The sequence below is a fragment of the Pogona vitticeps genome, chromosome 13 (assembly GCF_051106095.1).
Source record: "Pogona vitticeps strain Pit_001003342236 chromosome 13, PviZW2.1, whole genome shotgun sequence".
Taxonomy (NCBI): domain Eukaryota; kingdom Metazoa; phylum Chordata; class Lepidosauria; order Squamata; family Agamidae; genus Pogona; species Pogona vitticeps.
Window position 1 is genome coordinate 8,322,881 of NC_135795.1, and position 20,302 is coordinate 8,343,182.

The window sequence follows — 20,302 nt, forward strand, 5'->3', positions numbered from 1 at the left end:
TTTATCAGTGTTCAGACCAAAGATCATGTGCCAAAATATCAAGCACTACTCCATTTCATAATAACGAATGCATAGGCTACAGTGACCAATTCACAATGCTAAGCAATTGAGTTCCACTTATTAGGGAGCACCCTCTGTGTTCTGAAGCAACTTCTTACCTGTTTAACGGCATCCAATAATCTCTCCAGCAGAAACTGTCTTTTGGCAACATTGTTCTGCGGCCCTACAATTCAAGGAAGAACAAGTCACTTACATTATGTACACCAGTTATTGAGGAGGGGTGGGAACTAAAGACAGAGTTAATCTCAGGAATGTAGGCTAAATTCTACGGAAGTTTCATTTTTTTTTCATAAATCCAAAAAAGGCAAATGAAATTGTATTTCTGAAACTCATTCAAGGCTCGAGGGTAGCCATGTTAATCGGTTGCAGCAAGAACAGCACAAAATCTCAGGGCACCAAAAAGGCTAAAGTATATGTTTTTGTCAACTGAGCAAGCTTTTGTGTTGCCTAGCCAACACGACCACTTCCATATTTTAACTACAAAGTATATAAATGTGGGGAAAACAAAAAAAGGAAGGAAGGAATAAAGAAGTGCATCATAAACAAGGAGGTTCATCAAGGAGCCATTCATATTTTTTTATCTATACATCACTCTCTCTAACAGTAAACGGTGTCAGCAGAAATTATTAAAATAGGGAAACAAGATGGAAGTACTGCCATCCTTGGGAATCCCATAGTTTGCAGAAGGGGAAAAATCCTTTTAGAAGACAACAAGAACACCTCAAACGAGAAAGAGAACTGGATGTACTCCAAAGATACTTTAAATCAAGGAATGTTGAGTGCCACTCGGTCAACTAAAATGGAAAACCAAAAAGTGGGGGGAAAGAAACTGTTTGCTTGATACCCAAATACTTCATGCCAGAGGTGACAAATGTCTGGTGCTCAAGATACAGTGGTGCTTTGCTTTACGATTGCCCCGCATTACAATGAAACCGCTTAACGATATCTTTTCGCGATTGCAAAATGATGGTCTAAATGGGGGAATTTCACTTTGCGATGATCGGTGCCCTGTTTTTCAAACAGCTGATTGGCGGTTTAAAAATTAAAATGGCTCCCCGCTGTGTTTAGGGACGGATTCCTCGCTATACAGGCAGCGAAAATGGCCACCGTATGGCCGATTATCGTTAAGCGAAGCACCACTGTATATGGAGTTGGACCTCAACTCTTCATCTTCACAGTTTGGCCAAAGCTGAGGAAAGAACTGCAGTCCGACAGCATCTGGGAGGAACACACATTTGGCAAAACTATGGCCAGTTTTTTTCCTTGAAAATTTCCACGGATGAACTAGCCTAGATTATCTAATCAGTTAAACCACATACACTACAATGGATTGCCAAATAATAGCTCCATTTTTGCACAAGTACTCTAGTCTCTCCACAGGGAAGAGTTCTTTGCCTCTGTAAGCTCTACTCCTCTGAGCTTCTGCACAGACTGCAGGTTTCTACTAAACTAATTTGCACGGACCACACAGAAATACCAGCTGAAGACTGGAGCTACATTACTGGGGGAACTTTCGGAAAGACCATTTGTACGCCAACCTTTTTGTATCGTTCTTTCATATCAGTCTTAGCCACATGCTGTGAAACTTAACAAAGAATTCACAGTTTTACTGCTTTCAGTTGCCTGGTGAGAAAACGAAGATAAAATGATAACGGTATTCTACCAGGCCCTTTCCAGCTGCCGACATTATTCGTCAAGATATTTGATTCAAAAAACCTAACTACAGGCTATGCACCAGCTTACCACTTCTAACTAAGATAGGTGAGTGGGTGACAGTGTTGCTGTTCCAAGCACATCTGGGTGACACTGATTATGCCAGCCTATTTCAATTAGGCTTTTGCACAGAAGATGGGACTAAGGTGTGGCCAGGGACTACAGAAGGGGAGCACAGCTATATCAGCTTTTCTGAACCTCTCAATGACTTTCAGTTCCCCTGACCATGGCATCTTCCTAGACTACCTGGTTGTACAGTGGTGCCTTGCTTAACGATTGATCCGCATTACGACGAATCTGCTTTACGACAATCTTTTTGCTATCGCAATTGCGATTGCAAAATGATGGTCTAAATGGGGGAATTTCGCTTTGCGATGATCGCTTCCATGCTTCGGGAACCGATTCTTCGCAAACCGATGTTTTTTTAACAGCTGGTTGGCGGCTTCAAAATGGCCACCGGCTTTCAAAATGGCTCCCCGCTGTTTTCTAGGGACGGATTCCTTGCTATACAGGCAGCGAAAATGGCCACCGTATGGAGGATCTTCGCTGGACGGTGAGTTTTTACTCCATCGGAACGCATTGAATGGGTTTCAATGCATTTCAATGGGGTTTTTAATTTCGCTTTACAATGTTTTCGCTTAACGGCGATTTTCCTGGAACGGATTATCGTCGTTAAGTGAGGCACCACTGTATAAAATACTGGGCTCCATATTGCATTGGTTCCAATCCTTCCTGTTAGGTGTACCCAAGAGGTGATGCTGGGGCAACACTATTAAATGCAATGGCCTTTAGCATGTGGTGTTCCTCAAAGCTCTTTCCAATCCACCACATTATTCAATATTTGCACATGTTTCTTTTTCACTGATTATGTTAATAATAATGAAACTTATTTTTCCATGACTTTTAGTGCAAAATTCTACTTTATTATTATTATTATTATTATTATTATTATTATTATTATTATTAGTAGTAGTAGTAGTAGTAGTAGTAGTAGTAGTAGTAGTAGTAGTAGTATGCCACATTTCTCCCAACAAGGGACCCAAAGCAGCTCACAACATTAAAACTCACACAATTTAAAAACACAATAAGTTAAATATTAAAATATAAATTAAACAATATATGATTTAAAATTAGATTAAAAGATTATGATGATGATGATTCTGGGCTTGTATGGATGTGTCTATTTTAGCTCTCACTTGTTTATACTGTATCTGGTAAAATTATTAGGTAGGTAGGTAGCGCATGACATTTCCTGCTACTGCATAGACAGTCAGAAGCCACGGAAAGAGAGAGTCAGAGTCAGTCAGTATCAGTGTGCGTGACTGTTCGGATGAACTTTGTGATCATGTTTCTTCTTCGATTTCTGCTAATAAAACAAGTTGGATATTGCTGGGTAAAGTGGTTTTCAATATTACTGAAGAGAATTTTGTAACAATAAATTTTGGCTGAGCTCAGAATGGATCGCTGGCTGAATTTGAAATGTAAAAGAACTGATGCTGCTGCTGAGGGTGCACCCTGTTCAAAGCAAAAGGAAGCTTCTTCCAGTCATCTTAAAAAGTAGAAGCATTATGGCAAGGAATATCTGTTGACGAGACCCTTCACAAAAAACTTTAAATAAATATTTGATGCAAAAGATATTTAAAGGGGGTCTGTGGTAAAGAAAAGGTTAAGAACCGCTGGCTTAAACAAAAACAACTATTTGTCATAGTAGCAGATACCGTGTTTCCCTGAAAATAAGACAGGGGCTTATATTAATTTTTGCTCCAAAAAGCACACATTAGGGCTTATTATCAGGGGATGTTTTTTTTCATGTACAACCATCTACATTTATTCAAAGACAGTCATGTCATCTTCTGCGTAAGAGTGGAGGGTGGGGTTTCACTTCACTGGGAGTTATTTTGGGAGCAGGGCTTCTATGACGAGCATCCCGAAAAATCATACTAGGGCTTATTTTCAGGTTAGGTCTTATTTTCGGGGAAACAGGGTGGTTCCAACCTGACAGGGCCACTCTTGAAGAAGTTACATATGTAACAATTATGTAAGGAAGAACAAAACAAAAGAAAAAACAAAGCAAAACAAAACAAAAATATTGTGTCACCTTGAAAACTAACTGCTATATTTCAATGTGAGCTTTCATGAACAAGTTCACTTCTTCAGATTTGTCCGCGGAAGTTCACATTAAAATATAGCAGTTAGTCTTTAAGAGGCCACAACATTTTTTCTTTTTTTATTTCTGTTTTCTTCTTCTTCCCTGACATGTTAGCACAGACCAACACAGCTACCTCTTCTAAAAATGCAACTACTGTATTAAGACAGCTAACTGATGGGACGATGCAGAGCTCCTATGACACCAATACTGAAAGATCATATAGTTACTGATACTGGCTACCAACTGCTTTCCAGAACCAATTAAATTAAATTGCCTGAGATCTAGCTACCTAAAATGACTCCCTGTCTTATTTCGAACATGTCCAGATGTTAAGATCTTCAACAGAATCTGTCTTGAGAATATCAATGTATATGGGAGGCCTTGCTTGACAAACACATTAAAAGCTTTTTTTTTCATTGTTCCTACACTGTGGAATGCACTCTTCTCAGAGTTGCAATTAGACTAACTTTTCCTGCTTTTTAAACCACCTTACAAAAATGTTTAATATTTATTGCGATGACTTTAACTACACGTTTACGTGGATTTTAATGGTTTTTATGACTGAATTTTCCTTCTATTTCTAGCCCTCATTCTTTTTCATTATGGCTGCGAGCTGCCTCCTGCATGACTCCATAATGAAAAGGTAGGAGAAAAATGGGACAAATAAAAATATAAATAGCAGGCTGTTACAGCAAAATGAGGGAGTGCTGACTTTAAAACAAATTGGTTTATTGTCCTTAGAAGACTGTGCTATAATAAATTTATGGTTACAGGTGACACGTGACTCCTTGCTGACAGTGAGATACTGGTTGGAGGAAATCTGGGTGTTGCAGTCTCCAAAAAATAGCTTTTCTCATCTCTATGCTGGAGGTAGTATACACCCATCCATCCCATCCAACAGCTGTTCATAACCTTATGAGCCATGAATTTGTCTCGCTATCCTTCAAAGCTATGAAAGACTGTGGCCTTCACAGTCCAGGAATTCACATGTGGCATAGCTATTCCTCTCCCTGAGAATGCACAGCAGACAGACAACATTATGCAGCTTCAGCCTCGTCTGTTTACTGATAATCATGTTGTCTGGGCATAGTGGCAGCTTAAGGGACATTATGCAAAAACTCCACTGGAGATTCTGAGGCTCCCTAGTGTAGGAGGCACTAGAGTTCTGTGCTTTATATTTTTGTGCCCAAGATTCACAACTTCACACCAGCATTGATATTCCTTGAGTTTACGTCCAGGTCTGGGGTAGCAGATCCTCTTCCCAAAATGCCACAACGTGCAAACCTGTGAGTCAGCACCAATAATGACCTTTTGGGCAGCTGATGGAATGCTAGCAATAGTTCAAGCAGGAGAACCATTGTATTCTTGAAGGCTTTCACAGCCAGGATCTGATGGTTGTTGTGGGTTTTTCAGGCTCTTTGGCCGTGTTCTGAAGGTTGTTCTTCCTAATGTTTCACCAATCTCTGTGGCCCGCATCTTCAGAGGACTGGAGTAGGAACTCTGTCTGTGCTCTGTTGCTGTTTGTTGGATAGTAGAGTATTATGGTTGTGGCAATAGCTTTTGTCCTTTTCAGGAGATAGGGTGATCACCATGTTTTTGTTGTGATAAGGGGGGAGAGATTATCTGTCACTGTGATTGATGGGTGTCATGAGCTGGTCTTTTTTGTACAATGATCCCTGGTCCTTCTGGTTGGGTAGAGTCCAACAAATAGCAACAGAGCATGGACAGAGTTCCTACTCCAGTCCTCTAAAGATGCCGGCCACAGAGACTGGCAAAACGTCAGGAAGAACAACCTTCAGAACACGGCCAAAGAGCCCGAAAAAACCACAACAATCATGAGGAGGACTATTGCTTTATTGCAGGTTTAACTGCTTCAGGGGCCAGTGTTGACTCCTAAGGAGCCGTGGAGGGCGACATTCCCTCCAAAATATATTCCTCTACCATATTCCCTACTCCAGTGCAGACAATACATAGACAGGGGCACCAACAAGCTGACTGAATGAGAGGCAGCTTTCCAGCTCCCTATCAGGGACCAGAGAAACACACATATACACACATCCTAATAATATTTTCTATCATGAATCAACTTAGATGCAGCACCCACACCCCAAGCTGTGGAGAAGTGGAATTTAACTCATCAGCATGGCAACCCCTGATTTAACTTTCTGTCTCACTCCCAGTATTTCCTTTGCATTCTGTAAACCTGGAGTTATAATCCAAGCAGCCCTCATCAGGCACTTCACAAGGAAATAGAAACAGCTGGATTTTGATTGTAATGCAATCAGACTGAAAGCAGCTGTTCAGACAGCTGAAGGTGCAAAGGGAAAAAAGGGGGGGCATCTGCTTGGACACAGAAAGGTAGCAGAAGACACACTAGGCAATCCTTCCTACCAAGGACACTCAATAAAACGGAATGGGAACAAAACTCTGCCACAAACCTAGATGCCAACTCTGCCGGTCCCCACATTTATTCTAGCAACACAACTGGGAGGAGAGCAGTTCTAGGATGTGCTTGGTCTCTTACAAGTGTTGTGGCCGGGAGAGCGACTTCCTAATCTCCCTCTTTTCATGGGGGAGTCAGATCTTGGTTTGTCCCTCTTTATTACTTTGCCATAAGAATGTGTGTTGTTAGATTGGGATCTGTAGCTTACGCTGTTAAAAAAACAATTAAAAACACTGATGTTTCGGCAGGCCTTCCCCTCAACCAATTCCTGATTTTCCCTTTTTTTTCCCCTCTCTCCTAGTGTCTGTTCCCTCTTTTAAAAATTGTTTTAATTATATTGTATCACGCTTGTTGTAAGCCGCCTAGAGTGGTCTTAAGTGACTAGATAGGCGGGATATAAATAAAATAAAATAAATAAATAAACTACTGGACCTAACAATGTCACACGCAATATCAAAGATACTTTTGCCTGCTCTTTTACCAGTGTTATTTAGGCCACCTTTGGCGAACGGTGCCCATCAGCACTCTACATAAGACAAACGGGACAATCTCTAGTCAAAAGAATCAATGGACACAAACTGGACACCAGGAATGGCAACACAGAGAAACCAGTTTCACATTTTAATATACAGTACAAGGATATCCCACACACAATTTGAAAGTGATCACGCTGGAAAAGGGAATAATAAACTCCAGTCTTTAGGATGCCGCACAAATGTTTCTTTTCTGAGTTCAGTTTTAGGTATCGTTTCGTTCTCTCTCTCTTTCTCTCTCTGTCCTTGTCCAAGGTATAAAAGGGAGCGTTTTTTGTGGCCCCCCCCCCCACGCCCCCGTAATTCCCAAGAATAGCCAAGGGGCAACAGTGCCCAGGGCCAGAAAGTAAACCCAGAAAGTAAAAGAAAGGGGGCCCCAGTTGTCCGCGCTTCCCGAGGCAGGGGGTTCCGCCGGCGCTCCCCGTCCCCCCCCTCCACAGACCCACCCCCCCGCTTTCTGGCGGGAGGCGGCATCTCCCAGGCCGGCCCCCCACTCACCGCTCATGACGGGCGCGCTTCCCCCTCCAAACTCCACGCCAGGAAGGCAAAGCCTCCGAATCCCAGGCGACTCTACCTTCTTCTTCTTCTTCTCCTCCGCCGCCCCCCCCTCAGTAAAGCAACAAGAAAGGGGGGTCTGGAACACTTTCCCCGGAAGCGATGCCGCGCCCCGGAAGCAAAACACGCGGGAACCGGAAGGTGATCGGCCTCCCTTCTTCCCATGGTCCTCCGGGGCCGGTGAACGGCCGGGCGGGTCCCGCGAGGGAGGAGGGCCGGGCGAGGGCTCCCCCTGTTGGCTGACAGGGAGAGCAGCTTTTTTTTCCCCCTCTCTTCCCGCCCCTCCGTGTCTTCCTTGGTTGCCTGTGAGGGGGGGCGAATCCTGCAGACGCCTCGGCCCTTCAGAGCCCGGCAGAATGGGCGGTGATCGAAGACGATGGGAGTTGTAGTCCAGAACGAACTCTTGACCCCTCCCAGAGAGAGTCTGTGGCCCTTGGGGGGCTGGGGGGGCAGTGGAAGGATCCTTGCAATCCAGCCCCATTGCTCCTCCGGACTGACTCCCAGAGAAGGAGGAAGCCTCGCCCTCCGGCTACTTCCCTGTCGTCCCTTACCCTTGATTATGCCGGCCGGGGCTGATCAGAGGTGAAATGCAAAATATATATATGGAAGGCTATAAAGTTTCCCCACCTCGGTGGTAGAGCAAACAATGAACAAAAAGTCCCCGGGGGGCCCTTCTGGGTCTTTTTAAATCCCTCAAGTCACTTCCAACCTATGACAACCTGTCAATTCATTGACCCCCCCCCCCAAAAGGTCTTTCGAGGTATTTATCAAACAAGACCATCTGCAGAAAATTATAAATGGACATGAAACTCGTTTCAAGAACAGAAATGCACAAAAACTTGTCTCAGGCCATTTCAGTCTACACAAGCACCCTTCTATGGGATGTGAAAGTTACTATTCTGGAAAATAACAAAGAATAAGAATCCAGAAGAAGACAGCTGGGATAAAATATGTACATATTCTTAATGCCAATCTCAATAAAATAAAGAAAGGGTTCTTAAGCCATTACCAAATGTAAAATACTTATAATAATAATAATTTTATTATTTTTTGTTGTTGTTATCTGCTGTTATTTTCCATAGCACAGGTTCTACAAAACAAGGCTTCAAAGGGAAGCAACAAAGATCAAGTATATATGGATGCTGGAGACCCATTTAAAAGGACTGAATATCAACCAAAGGTTTTTAAGTCATTACCAAATGTGAAATGCAGCATTGATTCTCACAGTTTGCCAGTAATGTATTGTTATTTATAACCTCTAGTATTTGCTGCGGTTGGTTGGTCTTGAGAATGCCCACACTGCCTTCATGGTTTGCCTGAATAGCCAGAATCTCCAGTATATTCTGAAAGGTTCTTCATTCAGTTGTGCGGTTCTCTCCTGAAGGAACTGGATCCCCTTTGGCAGGGTCATGTGTTGCCTCCATATCTTGCGTTTCTGTGAAAGGACTGCCAGCCGGGGCTTCAATTCTTCCTTGGCCCTGGTTTCTTCCTGCCGAGATAGGCTATCCGAAGAGGATTCATCAGAAGACATGTGGCCCATCCCTCAATTAGAGTGTCACTGGGAAGGGCTGGGTTCACTTTCCCATTCAGTGTATAATTACTGTATAGCCTACTGGCTAGTTATTATCTTTCAGACTAATTTATTTTCAGAGTCCCAAATAGGCTATTTTTGCTGTCCTGGGTTGCTTGAAGAATTGGGGAAATATATATTAACTTTATTTTATTATATAGATGATGAAATATACACACATGGTTTAGAAAAGTTGTAACAGGCATTAATAGTAAAATGTGAGCAATACAAAATCATTTCAGTTAACAAGAAAAAAACTTTTGGAGCTTATTATAAGCCTGTAGAAAATCTATAAAAAGCTGCAAGCTAATTTGCATTAAAAGAAGTAAGCTAGCTAACCTTTTCCTGGAGTCTAGAAAATAGTTACAAGAGAAATGGATGAATATGTCTTGAGGTTGACTTTCTACAATTGGGGTACCAAGACCTAGAAAGCCAATGTGAGAAAGGGGATGGGAATCCTGCCACCTGCCCATGTGCTGTCCCCTCTTCCCTGGAAAAGGGAAACGCCAACTGTCATCTACCCTTCAGAACCAGGAGACAGTGAAAGAACAAAGAGAGAAGGAACTGACAACAGTCTTGTTTTAGGAAAAGAGGAAGGGAAGGGGGGCAGTGGAGGAGAGGAAACAATACAGTATATAAAGGAGGGGAAAAAAAGGCAGAGGAGGCAGGATAGACAGATGGTAAAAAATATAAATAAAATATCATTCTAGAGAATCCCTGGACTGCAGAATGGGAAAGAATGATAGTGCCAGCAGAAGAAGTCTAGCGGAGATGGCGGTCTCAACTTACAAAGAAGCTCTTTTATTGGAGGGAGAGGGAAAGGCAAGAGAGACAAAAGACAGAGTTAGCAGTCCAGGCAAAGCAGAGAGATGGAGCAGAGATGTGTGGAGAAACCTCCACCCCAGGGCAGACTGAACCTCTCCCTGAGGTCTTGAGTTGGTGGGCCAGCCAGAAAACGGGGAAAAGAGGAGTGGTGGAAGAGATAACCTGTGCTACTGTTGTTGATGTTGCTGTCTTTGAGGCCCATGCCAGAACTGATGATGCAGGCCACCTAAACCATTGGGCAGAAGGACTGAATAGAGAAAGAAGTGTTGGGAAGAAGCCCTGGGAACCCTTTCCTCTCCCCATTGGATGGCACTGATAAGTTGATGACTGAGATGGTTGCTGCTGTCTCTGTTGTAAGGTAAAGATTCCCCTTGACAGTTTGTCCAGTTGTGTCCGACTGTAGGGCGCGGTGCTCATCTCCGTTCCCAAGCCTTAGAGCCAGCGTTTGTCTGTAGACAGTTTCCATGATCACATGGCCAGCGCGACTAGACACAGAATGCTGTTACCTTCCCACCGTGGTGGTACCTATTTATCTACTCGCATTTTACAGTACATGCTTTTGAATGGCTAGGTTGGCAGGAGCTGGGACAAGTGACGGGAGATCATCGCGTGGATTCAAAATGCTGATCTCTCGACCTTGCAGTTCAGAGACTTTGCGGTTTAACCTGCAGCGCCACCACATCTGTTGTACCAAGTTAATAAATATTGACAGTTTAGAACAAGGGGTTAAGTTTGAAGCATCTATCAGAGGGGGCACAAGGTGAAGGGTAATTCCTGGCTTGTAGCCCCAGCACTATCATTACATGGAATTAGTTGGGTGCATTACGTAGGAAATGCTAAGAGGTAGCAACAAGAGGGTGGTGGAAAACTACATGGCCTGCCCTTTCCCCCAAGCTTGCTGCTTCCTAAAGGTGTGATAGAGGACCCTGTCCTATTAAGTACTGCTGAAGAAAAATTCAGCTGCCACATCGATTAGCCTTTGCACATGACATGGAAGTAGAAGCCTTTCTTTTTTCTTTTCTTTTTTCTTTTTTTGTCTCCAGCAGCAAAATGTCATGGACTGGCTCTGTTGACTGTTCCAGTTAAGGAGGAGTTAAGTATTTCCTGAATGGCAAATTCCTATGTAAAGTTTTTCCATGGGGACTTTATATCCACATGATACTTAACTCCATAAAAGCAAAAGGAAGAAAGTTGTATTCTCCAATATAACTTTTTAAAAAAATCATATGAAACCAAAATAATCATAGTCATTCTGCCTAAAAACCAATGTAGATGAACTGATGTACCATAATTAAACATTTCTGAGAAGTATGCTTCTTAAGTCAAACTCATGTTCTGTAATCATCAAGTATAGCTAAGTACCATGGTCTTATATACATGAATTAGTAATGGCACCAAAGACTAATTGTTATAAAAAAGTTCAGATCAAAAACCAAATTCCTTCCCCTTCCATGAGCTAATAGGAAACCTATTTTTGAAACATTTAGGGACTCAAGAGTGACACCCAGTGACAATTTTCAACAAAATTCTCTCTTCTGTAGGGGTTATTAACCTTTTCTTTGTCACAGACCCCCTTTAAATATCTTTTGTTGCCATGGACCACCAAGACTTAACTCAAGATTTAAAACCTAAAGTATAATTTAAAGTTTCTCATGAATGGCCTTCAAATTTGGAGAAAAAGAAGAAATAAGTTAATCTCTTAATGCACACACTATTATTAAAATATTTTATTGGAATTATTCCATACAAAAGAAGAAGACAATACTGCAATTCCAAGGGATGCCAGAGTTGAAAATAAAGAATTGGAAAAATTAACAAAACACAAGAGAAGCTGGCAATTGAAACATCTCGCTTGTAGATAAAAGACACTTCGTTGGTCCCCGTAGTTACTGGGGTTTTGGAAATAATATCAATAAATTTCACACAGTATTATAAACTGTTGCAGATCTCAGAAATCACACTATCAGAGCTACAAAAAACGGCAATATTAGGAACATCATAAATACTTAACCAATATTTAACAGATACTTAGGTTTTTGGTCAAAACTTGTCTGTTATATAATACCAGTCAATGTTTTTATAATTTTGACTGTGCCTAGTCAAAATTTATTTTCAGAATAATAGTCTTTATTTGTTGCTAGACAAACTGAAATTACAAGCACATAAATCATTAACATGACACACCTATCCAAAATGTTACATAAAAATGAAATCTAGAAAAGGACATGAATATAATTTGTACAAAATTGTACCACCTTATTAAAAACAAGTTGGGTGGGGAAAAAGGAACATATTATATTCACATAATTATACTTAATGAGAAGGCTGGTGCTGCATTTCATTTACAAGCCTTGTTATATTGGACTTAATTAGTGAAACTTGTATTCTGAGTTCTGACTACATTTTTGAAATGGTTTCTTCGCTGATTTCTAAGATAAGTGGAGCAGAGAATTATATTTCACACAAGTATGCAGTCACAAAAGGCATCAATGCTTTCATAGACCTCTTTGATAGTTCCAGAAGCTCTGCTTGTAGATGAGCCCAAACATTTGGAAGGAACTGTTGCTTGACCTGCAATTTCAAACATCATCAGCAGATATTTTTAATAGCTTGTTTTCTTCTACTGCTATGCCCTTATCTAAGGCCTCCACCTGTGTTGAGTGGGGGGTTTTCTATATGCACATGTATGGCCTCTCAAACTACCTATCTTCTCAGTCAAGTCTTCTTCTGCATGGAGAATTAGTGCAGGAAAAGCACCCCAGAGGGAGAACACAGCTGCGATACAAGGAGATCTGCAAGCAGGATTTGAAGGCCTTAGGAATAGACCTCAACAGATGGGAAAATCTGACATCTGAGAGTTCAGCCTGGAGGCAGGCGTTACATCACAGCCTCTCCCAATTTGAAGAGACCCTTGTCCAGCAGGCTGAGGCAAAGAGGAAGTCACAAAGGAAGCAAAACCAGGGAGCTGGACAGGGGACAGATTGGATTTGTCTCCAGTGTGGAAGGGATTGTCACTCTCGAATTGGCCTCCTCAGCCACACCAGACGCTGTTCCAAGTCCTCTATTCAGAGGACATTACCATAGCCTCTTGAGACTGAAGGATGCCTACAGCAACTGACTAGTTACATAGCTGACAGACCACATTGCTATAACTATCCACTTCTGACAGACACCATTGCACACCTGATGCACACTTACACATGGAATTTATTTTTAATGCCAGGACTGGAACAACCTCACAGCCTTTCCCACCCAAAAAGCTGTTGGATATATTGCAACCTGCATATGCTGCCTTTGAGAGGTTTTGGCTGGGAGGAACTTTCTGGGCTGAGGTGAATGTCTCAACTCTTTAAGAACCAATAGTTCTCTGCCTACCTCAGATTCTTTTTCCCATTTTTCCCCCACTCAGGGTTCTGTCAGTGTTAGCAATGGAGTCTGTCAGAAGTGGATAGTTATAATGATGTGTTCTGTCAGCTACATAACCAGTGAATTAGTCAGTAATAGAGTTAGTTAAACTCAGTGCTGTAACAAGTTAGAATGTTTACACAATATGTTTGTTATTATCTATGGACAACTGTAAGTGAATGGACATATTTTATTTTTAATAATTACCAGAATCGGAGTGAATGATTGAGACAGTAAGTGCCAATTGAGGTACACTAACAAATAAGTCACTGTAACTGGAAGGACAGATCCTGAAGCTGAGGCTCCAATACTTTGGCCGTCTCATGAGAAGAGAAGACTCCCTGGAAAAGACCCTGATGTTGGGAAAATGTGAGGGCAAGAGGAGAAGGGGACGACTGAGGATGAGATGGATGGACAGGGTCACCAAAGCAACCAACATGAATTTGACCCAACTCTGGGAGGCCGTGGAAGATAGGAGGGCCTGGCGTGCTCTGGTCCATGGGGTCACGAAGAGTCGGACACAAGTAAATGACTAAACAATAACAAATAAGGGGTGGTCTGCTAAGAGAGACTTCTCATAACATTTAATACACTACATATACAGTACTAACATACTGATTTTTAAAATATTGGGAATAGCTGGGTTTTTTTTCCTATTAAATAGCATGGTTTCAGCACAATTTATGGTATACGGCAAGTGTTGAACAATGGGATTCTTGGTCACTCTGACCTTTGTAACCCTTGAGGCAGTAAGGCTGGAGAAAGCTGAGACACCTGTTCAGGAAACTTTCCACAGTGTTTTACTAGAAAAACAAGCCAATAAAGTGATTTTTTTAAAAAAATCATTTATTATTTGTAAATTAGCAGTTCCCATCTGCAGGATTCCTGATGCATTAAGCTGTGATTCTCAGCAATTTCGCACATAGGTTTTTTTTTTTCCTGTCAGGTGTTACTTAGAAACATGTAAAATGTTGAGATTTGAAATCACTTATATAGGTCACTGTCTCCTGCAGTAGTTATGTACAGTATTTATTATTTATTTTATTTATTTATTTACAATATTTTTTAGCCGCACCATTACTTCCTCCCCAGAGAAGAGCTAACTAAATTTTATGTTATATTTAAATCTTAAGCTCAATTGGTGCTTTGTTTCCTGTTTGATTTCGAAAGTAACGAATTGAACATGACCGCGTTACTTTTTAAAGAGTTACTCCTAATCTCCGTTACAGAAGTGAGAGCAGCCACGTGTCAATTCCACGTGCCGTACGGCGGCTCCTTCTCAGCCCGAGCCCGGGAAAAAAAAGCATGCCAATAAAAGGCAACCATGAATCCTATTCCGCCACCGCCGCCGCCGGATTTGCCCTTCCTGCCTTTTACATAGGAACCTGCATACTGTATAATCACCAGACGTTTCTCACGAAACCTATAGCAGAAATCTAAATGTCCCCCCGCCATTTAACCCAAAATACTACACTTCCCATGGGCTTTGCGCGGCAACTTCAGAGGCGTTCGGTACACCAATGGCTAAAGAGCCCACTGGGGTTCGTAGTTCTATCGCGAGGAGCCGTCAGCGCGCGGCCGGTCTCTCCAAGCGAGAGAAAAGCGTAGCTGCGCAATGAACGCTGGGAGATGTCGTTTCTAGATATGCTGGAATCATACGGGTCTATGGAAGTGGAGCGGGGAGAGGGACGGAAAAGACTTGAATTTCCTGTGTTGCCTCTTAAGAAACCCCGGGCGCATCGCCTCCTGGGAATTGTAGTCTGAAGGGGCCAGAGCAGCTCATGTTCCCTAATAGCACATTGGGGGAATGAGAACTACAACGATGGCCGCCGGAGGCTGACGCTAACGACTGTACGGCAGCTCGAGGAGGCCATACTGCGCCAGGGTGGTGGACACACACGCGGAGTCGCTGGAAAGAGTACCGAGCCGGAGCAGCTGGTGTTCCTCTCCGCGGTCGTCGGCCTTCAGCTCCCGCCGCTCCCCCTCTTCTTCCCTCGCGAAGGGCTTTCGCGCCGCCGGCCGCCTGGTTTTCCCTCAGGAGAGAGAGGGGGGGGGTGCTTCGTGAGGCTCCGAGGCTCGTAGGGGGGGAGAGGGGGAGGGCGCACAAAATGGAGGCGAACGGCAGCGGGAGCAGCAGCGACTCGGCTCCCGACTGCTGGGACCAAGCGGACCTCGAGCCCGGCAGCGGCGGCGGGAGCGGCCCTCCTGGCCCCGCCGCCGCCGCCGCCCCGGCCTCCTTGTCGTGCGCCGCCGCCGCTGCTACTGCCGACCATGACGACGACGACGACGACGCGCCGGCTCCGGCCCAGCTCGAGGCCGCCGCCGCCGAGGAGCAGCAGATGCTGGGCGCGGCTTTCAGCCGGCACCTCAACATCAACGCCAAGCCCTTCGTGCCCAACGTCCACGCGGCGGAGTTCGTGCCGGCCTTCCTGAGGGGGAGCCCCGGAGGAGGAGGAGGAGGAGGAGGATCAGGAGGAGGGGGCGGCGGCGGCGGCGGAGGCAGCAATAATAGCAGCAGCCCGGCTTCCGCGACGGGCCCCCAGCCGCCACCCCCCTCGCCGCCGCCGCCGGGCCTGCCGCCTCCGACGCTGCCTCCCGGTAACGAGGGCGAATTGGGCCGGGAGGGCTTTGGGGGGGGGGGCGAGAGGGAGGTCAGGGCCGGCCTTGGAGCGGAGAGAAGGGTCGGGGGGGGTGGGCGGCTTAAATTCCCCCTGAAATCTTGTTCGGGCCTGTCTAAATTCTACAAGTTGGTTGTTTTTTTTTGTGGCTGTGTAAACACACACGCACACGCACACACACACACAAAAAGGTTAGAAGCTCAGGGCTCTCACACACACACATACACAAGGTTAGAAGTTCAGGGCTGGCCGGAGTGGGTGGCTGGACAAAAACATTTTTTAATTTTTCTAGATCTTAGCAATTTGGAATCGCTCCTTTTATGCCTAATGTTTATAATTAAATGGCTACAGTAACTTGGCATGTAAAGTAGAGATTCCCCCCCAAAAAAAGATTTAGGAGGGTCACGTAAAGGTTATTTCCTCCCAGCAATCCTGTTAAGGCAAGTTTGAGGTTGTAGTGACACCTTTAGTGTTTTGCAGTTTTTTTCCCTCTCCCCCCCCCAAAAAAAAAACCAGGTTTGATGATTGAGAGAGCAGCCTAAATGTCCCTAAATGTTAATCCTGGGGCCTTCCAGATGTGCTGGAATGTGAGCGCTGATGTGCAGCTGCCATGATGGCAGTTTTTGTCAAAACATCTGAAGGGGCACTAGGGTTGAGGAAAAGATGAGACAGGTCACACATTTGAGAACTGGGGTAATGGAGGAAATGGATCATAATTTTAGAAAGGAAGCTGGTGATCTTAAAGAGGGGATGGTCTTGGAACTATTTCTGAGTTTTGAGTGGAGAAAAAGTTTTGCTACCTATGTGTGAGGGAATAGGTTGGGGCAGATTGACACCAGCTTGTATGATGGTTGGAGAGAGGAGTAAAATTAGTTCAGGGAGCTGGAAATCAGGGTTCAGTGAGAGATGATTTGCAGCTGTTTTCTAAAGGTGAAGGTTTTAGTGTCACTAAAGAGTCATGTGAGCTATGTTGGGCAGGTGGGGATGAATGACTCAGGACACCTGGGTGGCTGTGATGCAAGATAGCTCTGCTACGATTTCATTTTTCTTTGAAGTGTGCTGGCAGAAGGGCAGGACAGTATTTCTATGTGATAAAATAATTCCTGCCAAAGCTGCTAAGACCTGCTAGATGAATTCTTGTTCTTCAGCTTTTTGTTGGTTTTGATCTTGTACTTCTCGAGAGAGAATGTTATATATGCTTCTTTTTGCCAATTTTATTCTCAGCAAGGTGGTAAGGTATGTGAATTTATTTATTAAGTTAGGTTAAACTGAGATATAGCAATTGGCCCAAAGTCATCAAGTGAGTTTCAAAAGGAATTGAACTCTTGTCTCAATACTGTAGTTTGGTGCTCTTATCAGTGACAACATTCTGATTTTCTTCCAAGGAGGCAGATGTTGTACAGTTGTGAACCCCAATGGGTAATAGAGGCTTTGTCTGTCTGCATATATACATTTGTGTATTCAGCTTTAACAATGGAGTTAGCCTGTGACGGATGGGCTTTAGACTAAATCATGAATAATCAGTGACCTTACCAAAGTATGGGGATGAACAAAATCCAAGTGGAATCCTTAACACATAAGCACCTGAATTCTGTGAATCTCTTGCTAAATAGTAAGTCCCATTTACTTCAAGAGGCATATTTCCCAAATACTGTAGGTCAGGTTTTGTAAATGACACCCCTAGGTAGCAAATACTACTTCCTGCAGGGAAGCTTTTGTTAGTTGGAAACAGGTTTAACCATTTCTGTCAAGTTGGGTTTTTTTTTTAACTTTTGAAGGAGCAACACAAGGGGCTTTCTTTTAAGGATATACAGTATTTGCGTTTAACTGTATTTGATATAACTTGTATACCTCCCTCACTTAATAACACCCAGTACTCTGGGTGATTTACAAAATAGAGCAGTGAACCCTCACAGATACCACCCACATATAAGCCCAAACAATATGGTGATGACCAACTCATAACACACACACACACACACTTCATTTTAAAATAGAAAAGTTGACAACAGCAGGGGATATATTCTTGAAGGTCACTTTATAAAGTTCTGTCTTTAATAATTCCCTAAATGTCAGGAGGGATGGAATTTATTCCGCAGAGTAGAGGCTCTGCTGAGAATATCTGATTTTTCATTGTCATATTTTTTGCTCTCTATATCTCATATTTATATCACAATACCCCTTTTTGAGTGTATGATATTATAAGACATGTGACACAAAGGAGAGGTATGAGAATTCTTTTTTTCAGTATAAAAATCTTTTGCATGTGGGAATAGTCTTTTACAGTCAGAAATGTTAGGTAGAGAAAGCAAACTGTATTTATTGTTTGAATTCCACATACTGTACATCCATAGCTGCTAAATCAGTATCTAAGAAGATTTCAGTTATTCAGCATCAATACATTGATAAAATGTTGCAATTAACCCTACTTAATTTGAAGTTTAAGGAATCATTTTAAAACAACTGAAACTATGTAATTACTCAATTTATCTGCTCTCTGTGTCTTCACTTAATGTATGCCATTGGCCCCAACCCTGGTTTCCCAGATGTTTTTGGACTTTAGCTCCCAGAAATCCTGGCCAAAACAACTAGTGGTGAAGACTTCTGGGAGTCCAAGAACCACTGGTATATGTGAATCTTTGTTGCCCACTTAACTCTGCTTTTCTGTAGCCTTCTGTTTCTTCATGCCAGTTGCCTTAAGCTTTGCTAACAGGACAAGAACGGTTAGAAGGAACTTGTTTTTTAACTGGAACAATTGGTTGATTATCCTGGAATATGTAACTTTAATTTAATCTACATTCCATGGATAATCTCAGGTAGAGATGTTTCTTAGAAATAATCCAGTTTGGAAGCAGTCCTGGTGCAATTTTTCTTCATGTTAGAAGTGGGCTTCTATAAAGCACATGCAGCCAGTTCCTAGGAGAGCTCTCTCCATAAGCCCTCACACAATAAGTGTTTTCCAGAAGCAAAAACCAAATCCTGATATTTAATGTAAGTGATGCCACACAGTAGTTTCTTACAACTTATTGATTTGACAGTGTAGTGTGCAATTGCAAAAACTTTTTTAGGTGTTTGGTCCATGCTGCATAGAGCTTAAATAATGCAAGATGGCGTCTATTTTTCACTCTCTCTTTTTTTGGTAGAGTCAAGGAAACAATGACTCCTGCCCAATCCCAAACCTGCTCAACTTTGATGTTAGGTCCCTTCTCCAGAGTGTTTGCCTCCCCCTTATTCTCACAACTAATTCAGTTTCAAGAAAGATGTATTTCTTTTTGGCTCAGTTGGTTCAAACTTTTATGTTTAAATTTAGGAATGCTTATTTGATAAATGCTTACCTGTCAAGAGCTTTGCAGATCTTGCCCTCTGCTAACTGCTATCTTTGTGGATATTTAATTTTTGTTCTCAAGTTTGTTGATGTTAGATAATGGTTTCAGAATAATCTGGTGGTTTAAGTATCTGGCTGTGGAGCCAGAGGTTGGGAGTTTGATTCCCCACTGTGCCTCCTTAACAGGGGCTATACTTGGTAATTCGTGGAGTTCATTCCAGCTCTGCAGTTCTAAGATGATGTTGATGATTGTTAGGTTGAAGATGTGCTGTATTGCTTGATGGATATAATATGACGATAGTAATTTGAGAGAAGAAGGCTTTTATAAGCAACACAATCTAACAAAGTTGTGAATTAAGTTTCTAGATCACAGTTGTTCACATGCTTCCCTATGTTTCTGTTGCCCTGTTTTCAGTTTACGCAAAATTTCCAAAGGAGATAATGTGGTGGACTGACTGTCTAAAATTTAAAAGCAAGGAGGACAACAGCTGTTTGCTTACTAAAGCTCCTCTGCTTAAGTGTTGGGATGTCAGGGCAGCAAGCAAGTCTAGTAGGGCGTTGCCCAATGAGTTACCCTTGTAAAATTTTATCTTCCTAAAAGAATGGAAAAGCCTTACACTGAGCTCATTGAAGATAGAGAAGATGGTAATTGTTGCGTAATGTAGTGTACATGAGTAGAGCATATTCTGTGGAAATATTCAAGGAAGGACTGGGGAATGTATGACTTTGCAGATATTACTAGACTGCACCTCTAATAATCTCTCACCATTGTCGCTAAGGAGGAGTTGTAATTCAGCAACCTCTAGAGGTTAACATGCCAACTGGCCTTAATCTAGAGGAATATCTTTTCAAATATGTTGACATACCTGTTTTCTTCAGCTATATTGTTTGATTTTTTTTGTATCCTGCTCCTCCACAAGGATTTGTGTATAAATCTCAAAAAGATTATATAAGTACTTGAATGAAAAATAAAAATAATAAAATATTGTGGCATACAAAATGTCCTGCTTTGGACAAAAATCCGACTTTTAAAAGCCTGGAGAAATCAAAGCTGTCAATTTGAGTTTAAAAATCACAATGATTGAGTTTAAAAATCACAAAGAGAA

At 42.6% G+C, this 20,302-nt stretch overlaps 2 protein-coding genes across 7 annotated transcripts in view; one reads left to right on the forward strand and one right to left on the reverse strand.

Annotated features, from left to right (window-relative positions):
• The window catches only part of SNX29 (sorting nexin 29), a 203,211-nt gene extending 195,616 nt beyond the window's left edge, over positions 1-7,595 (reverse strand). For 2 of the 3 annotated variants that reach the window (XM_072982830.2, XM_072982831.2), the window contains exons 1-2: positions 7,397-7,594; positions 159-223 (exon numbers count right to left, since the gene is read on the reverse strand). In XM_072982830.2, the coding sequence (XP_072838931.2) occupies positions 159-223; positions 7,397-7,403 (72 nt within the window). In that variant the 5' untranslated portion in view covers positions 7,404-7,594. Of the gene's footprint in view, positions 1-158; positions 224-7,396 lie in introns of all 3 variants that reach the window. The other variant, XM_072982829.2, reaches the window with a different exon arrangement.
• Positions 7,596-15,159: 7,564 nt separating this feature from the next.
• The window catches only part of GSPT1 (G1 to S phase transition 1), a 36,082-nt gene continuing 30,939 nt past the window's right edge, over positions 15,160-20,302 (forward strand). For all 4 annotated transcript variants that reach the window (XM_072982842.2, XM_072982845.2, XM_072982843.2 and 1 more), the window contains exon 1: positions 15,160-15,851. In XM_072982842.2, coding sequence (XP_072838943.2) covers positions 15,362-15,851 — 490 coding nt within the window. In that variant the 5' untranslated portion in view covers positions 15,160-15,361. The remainder of the gene's footprint in view (positions 15,852-20,302) is intronic.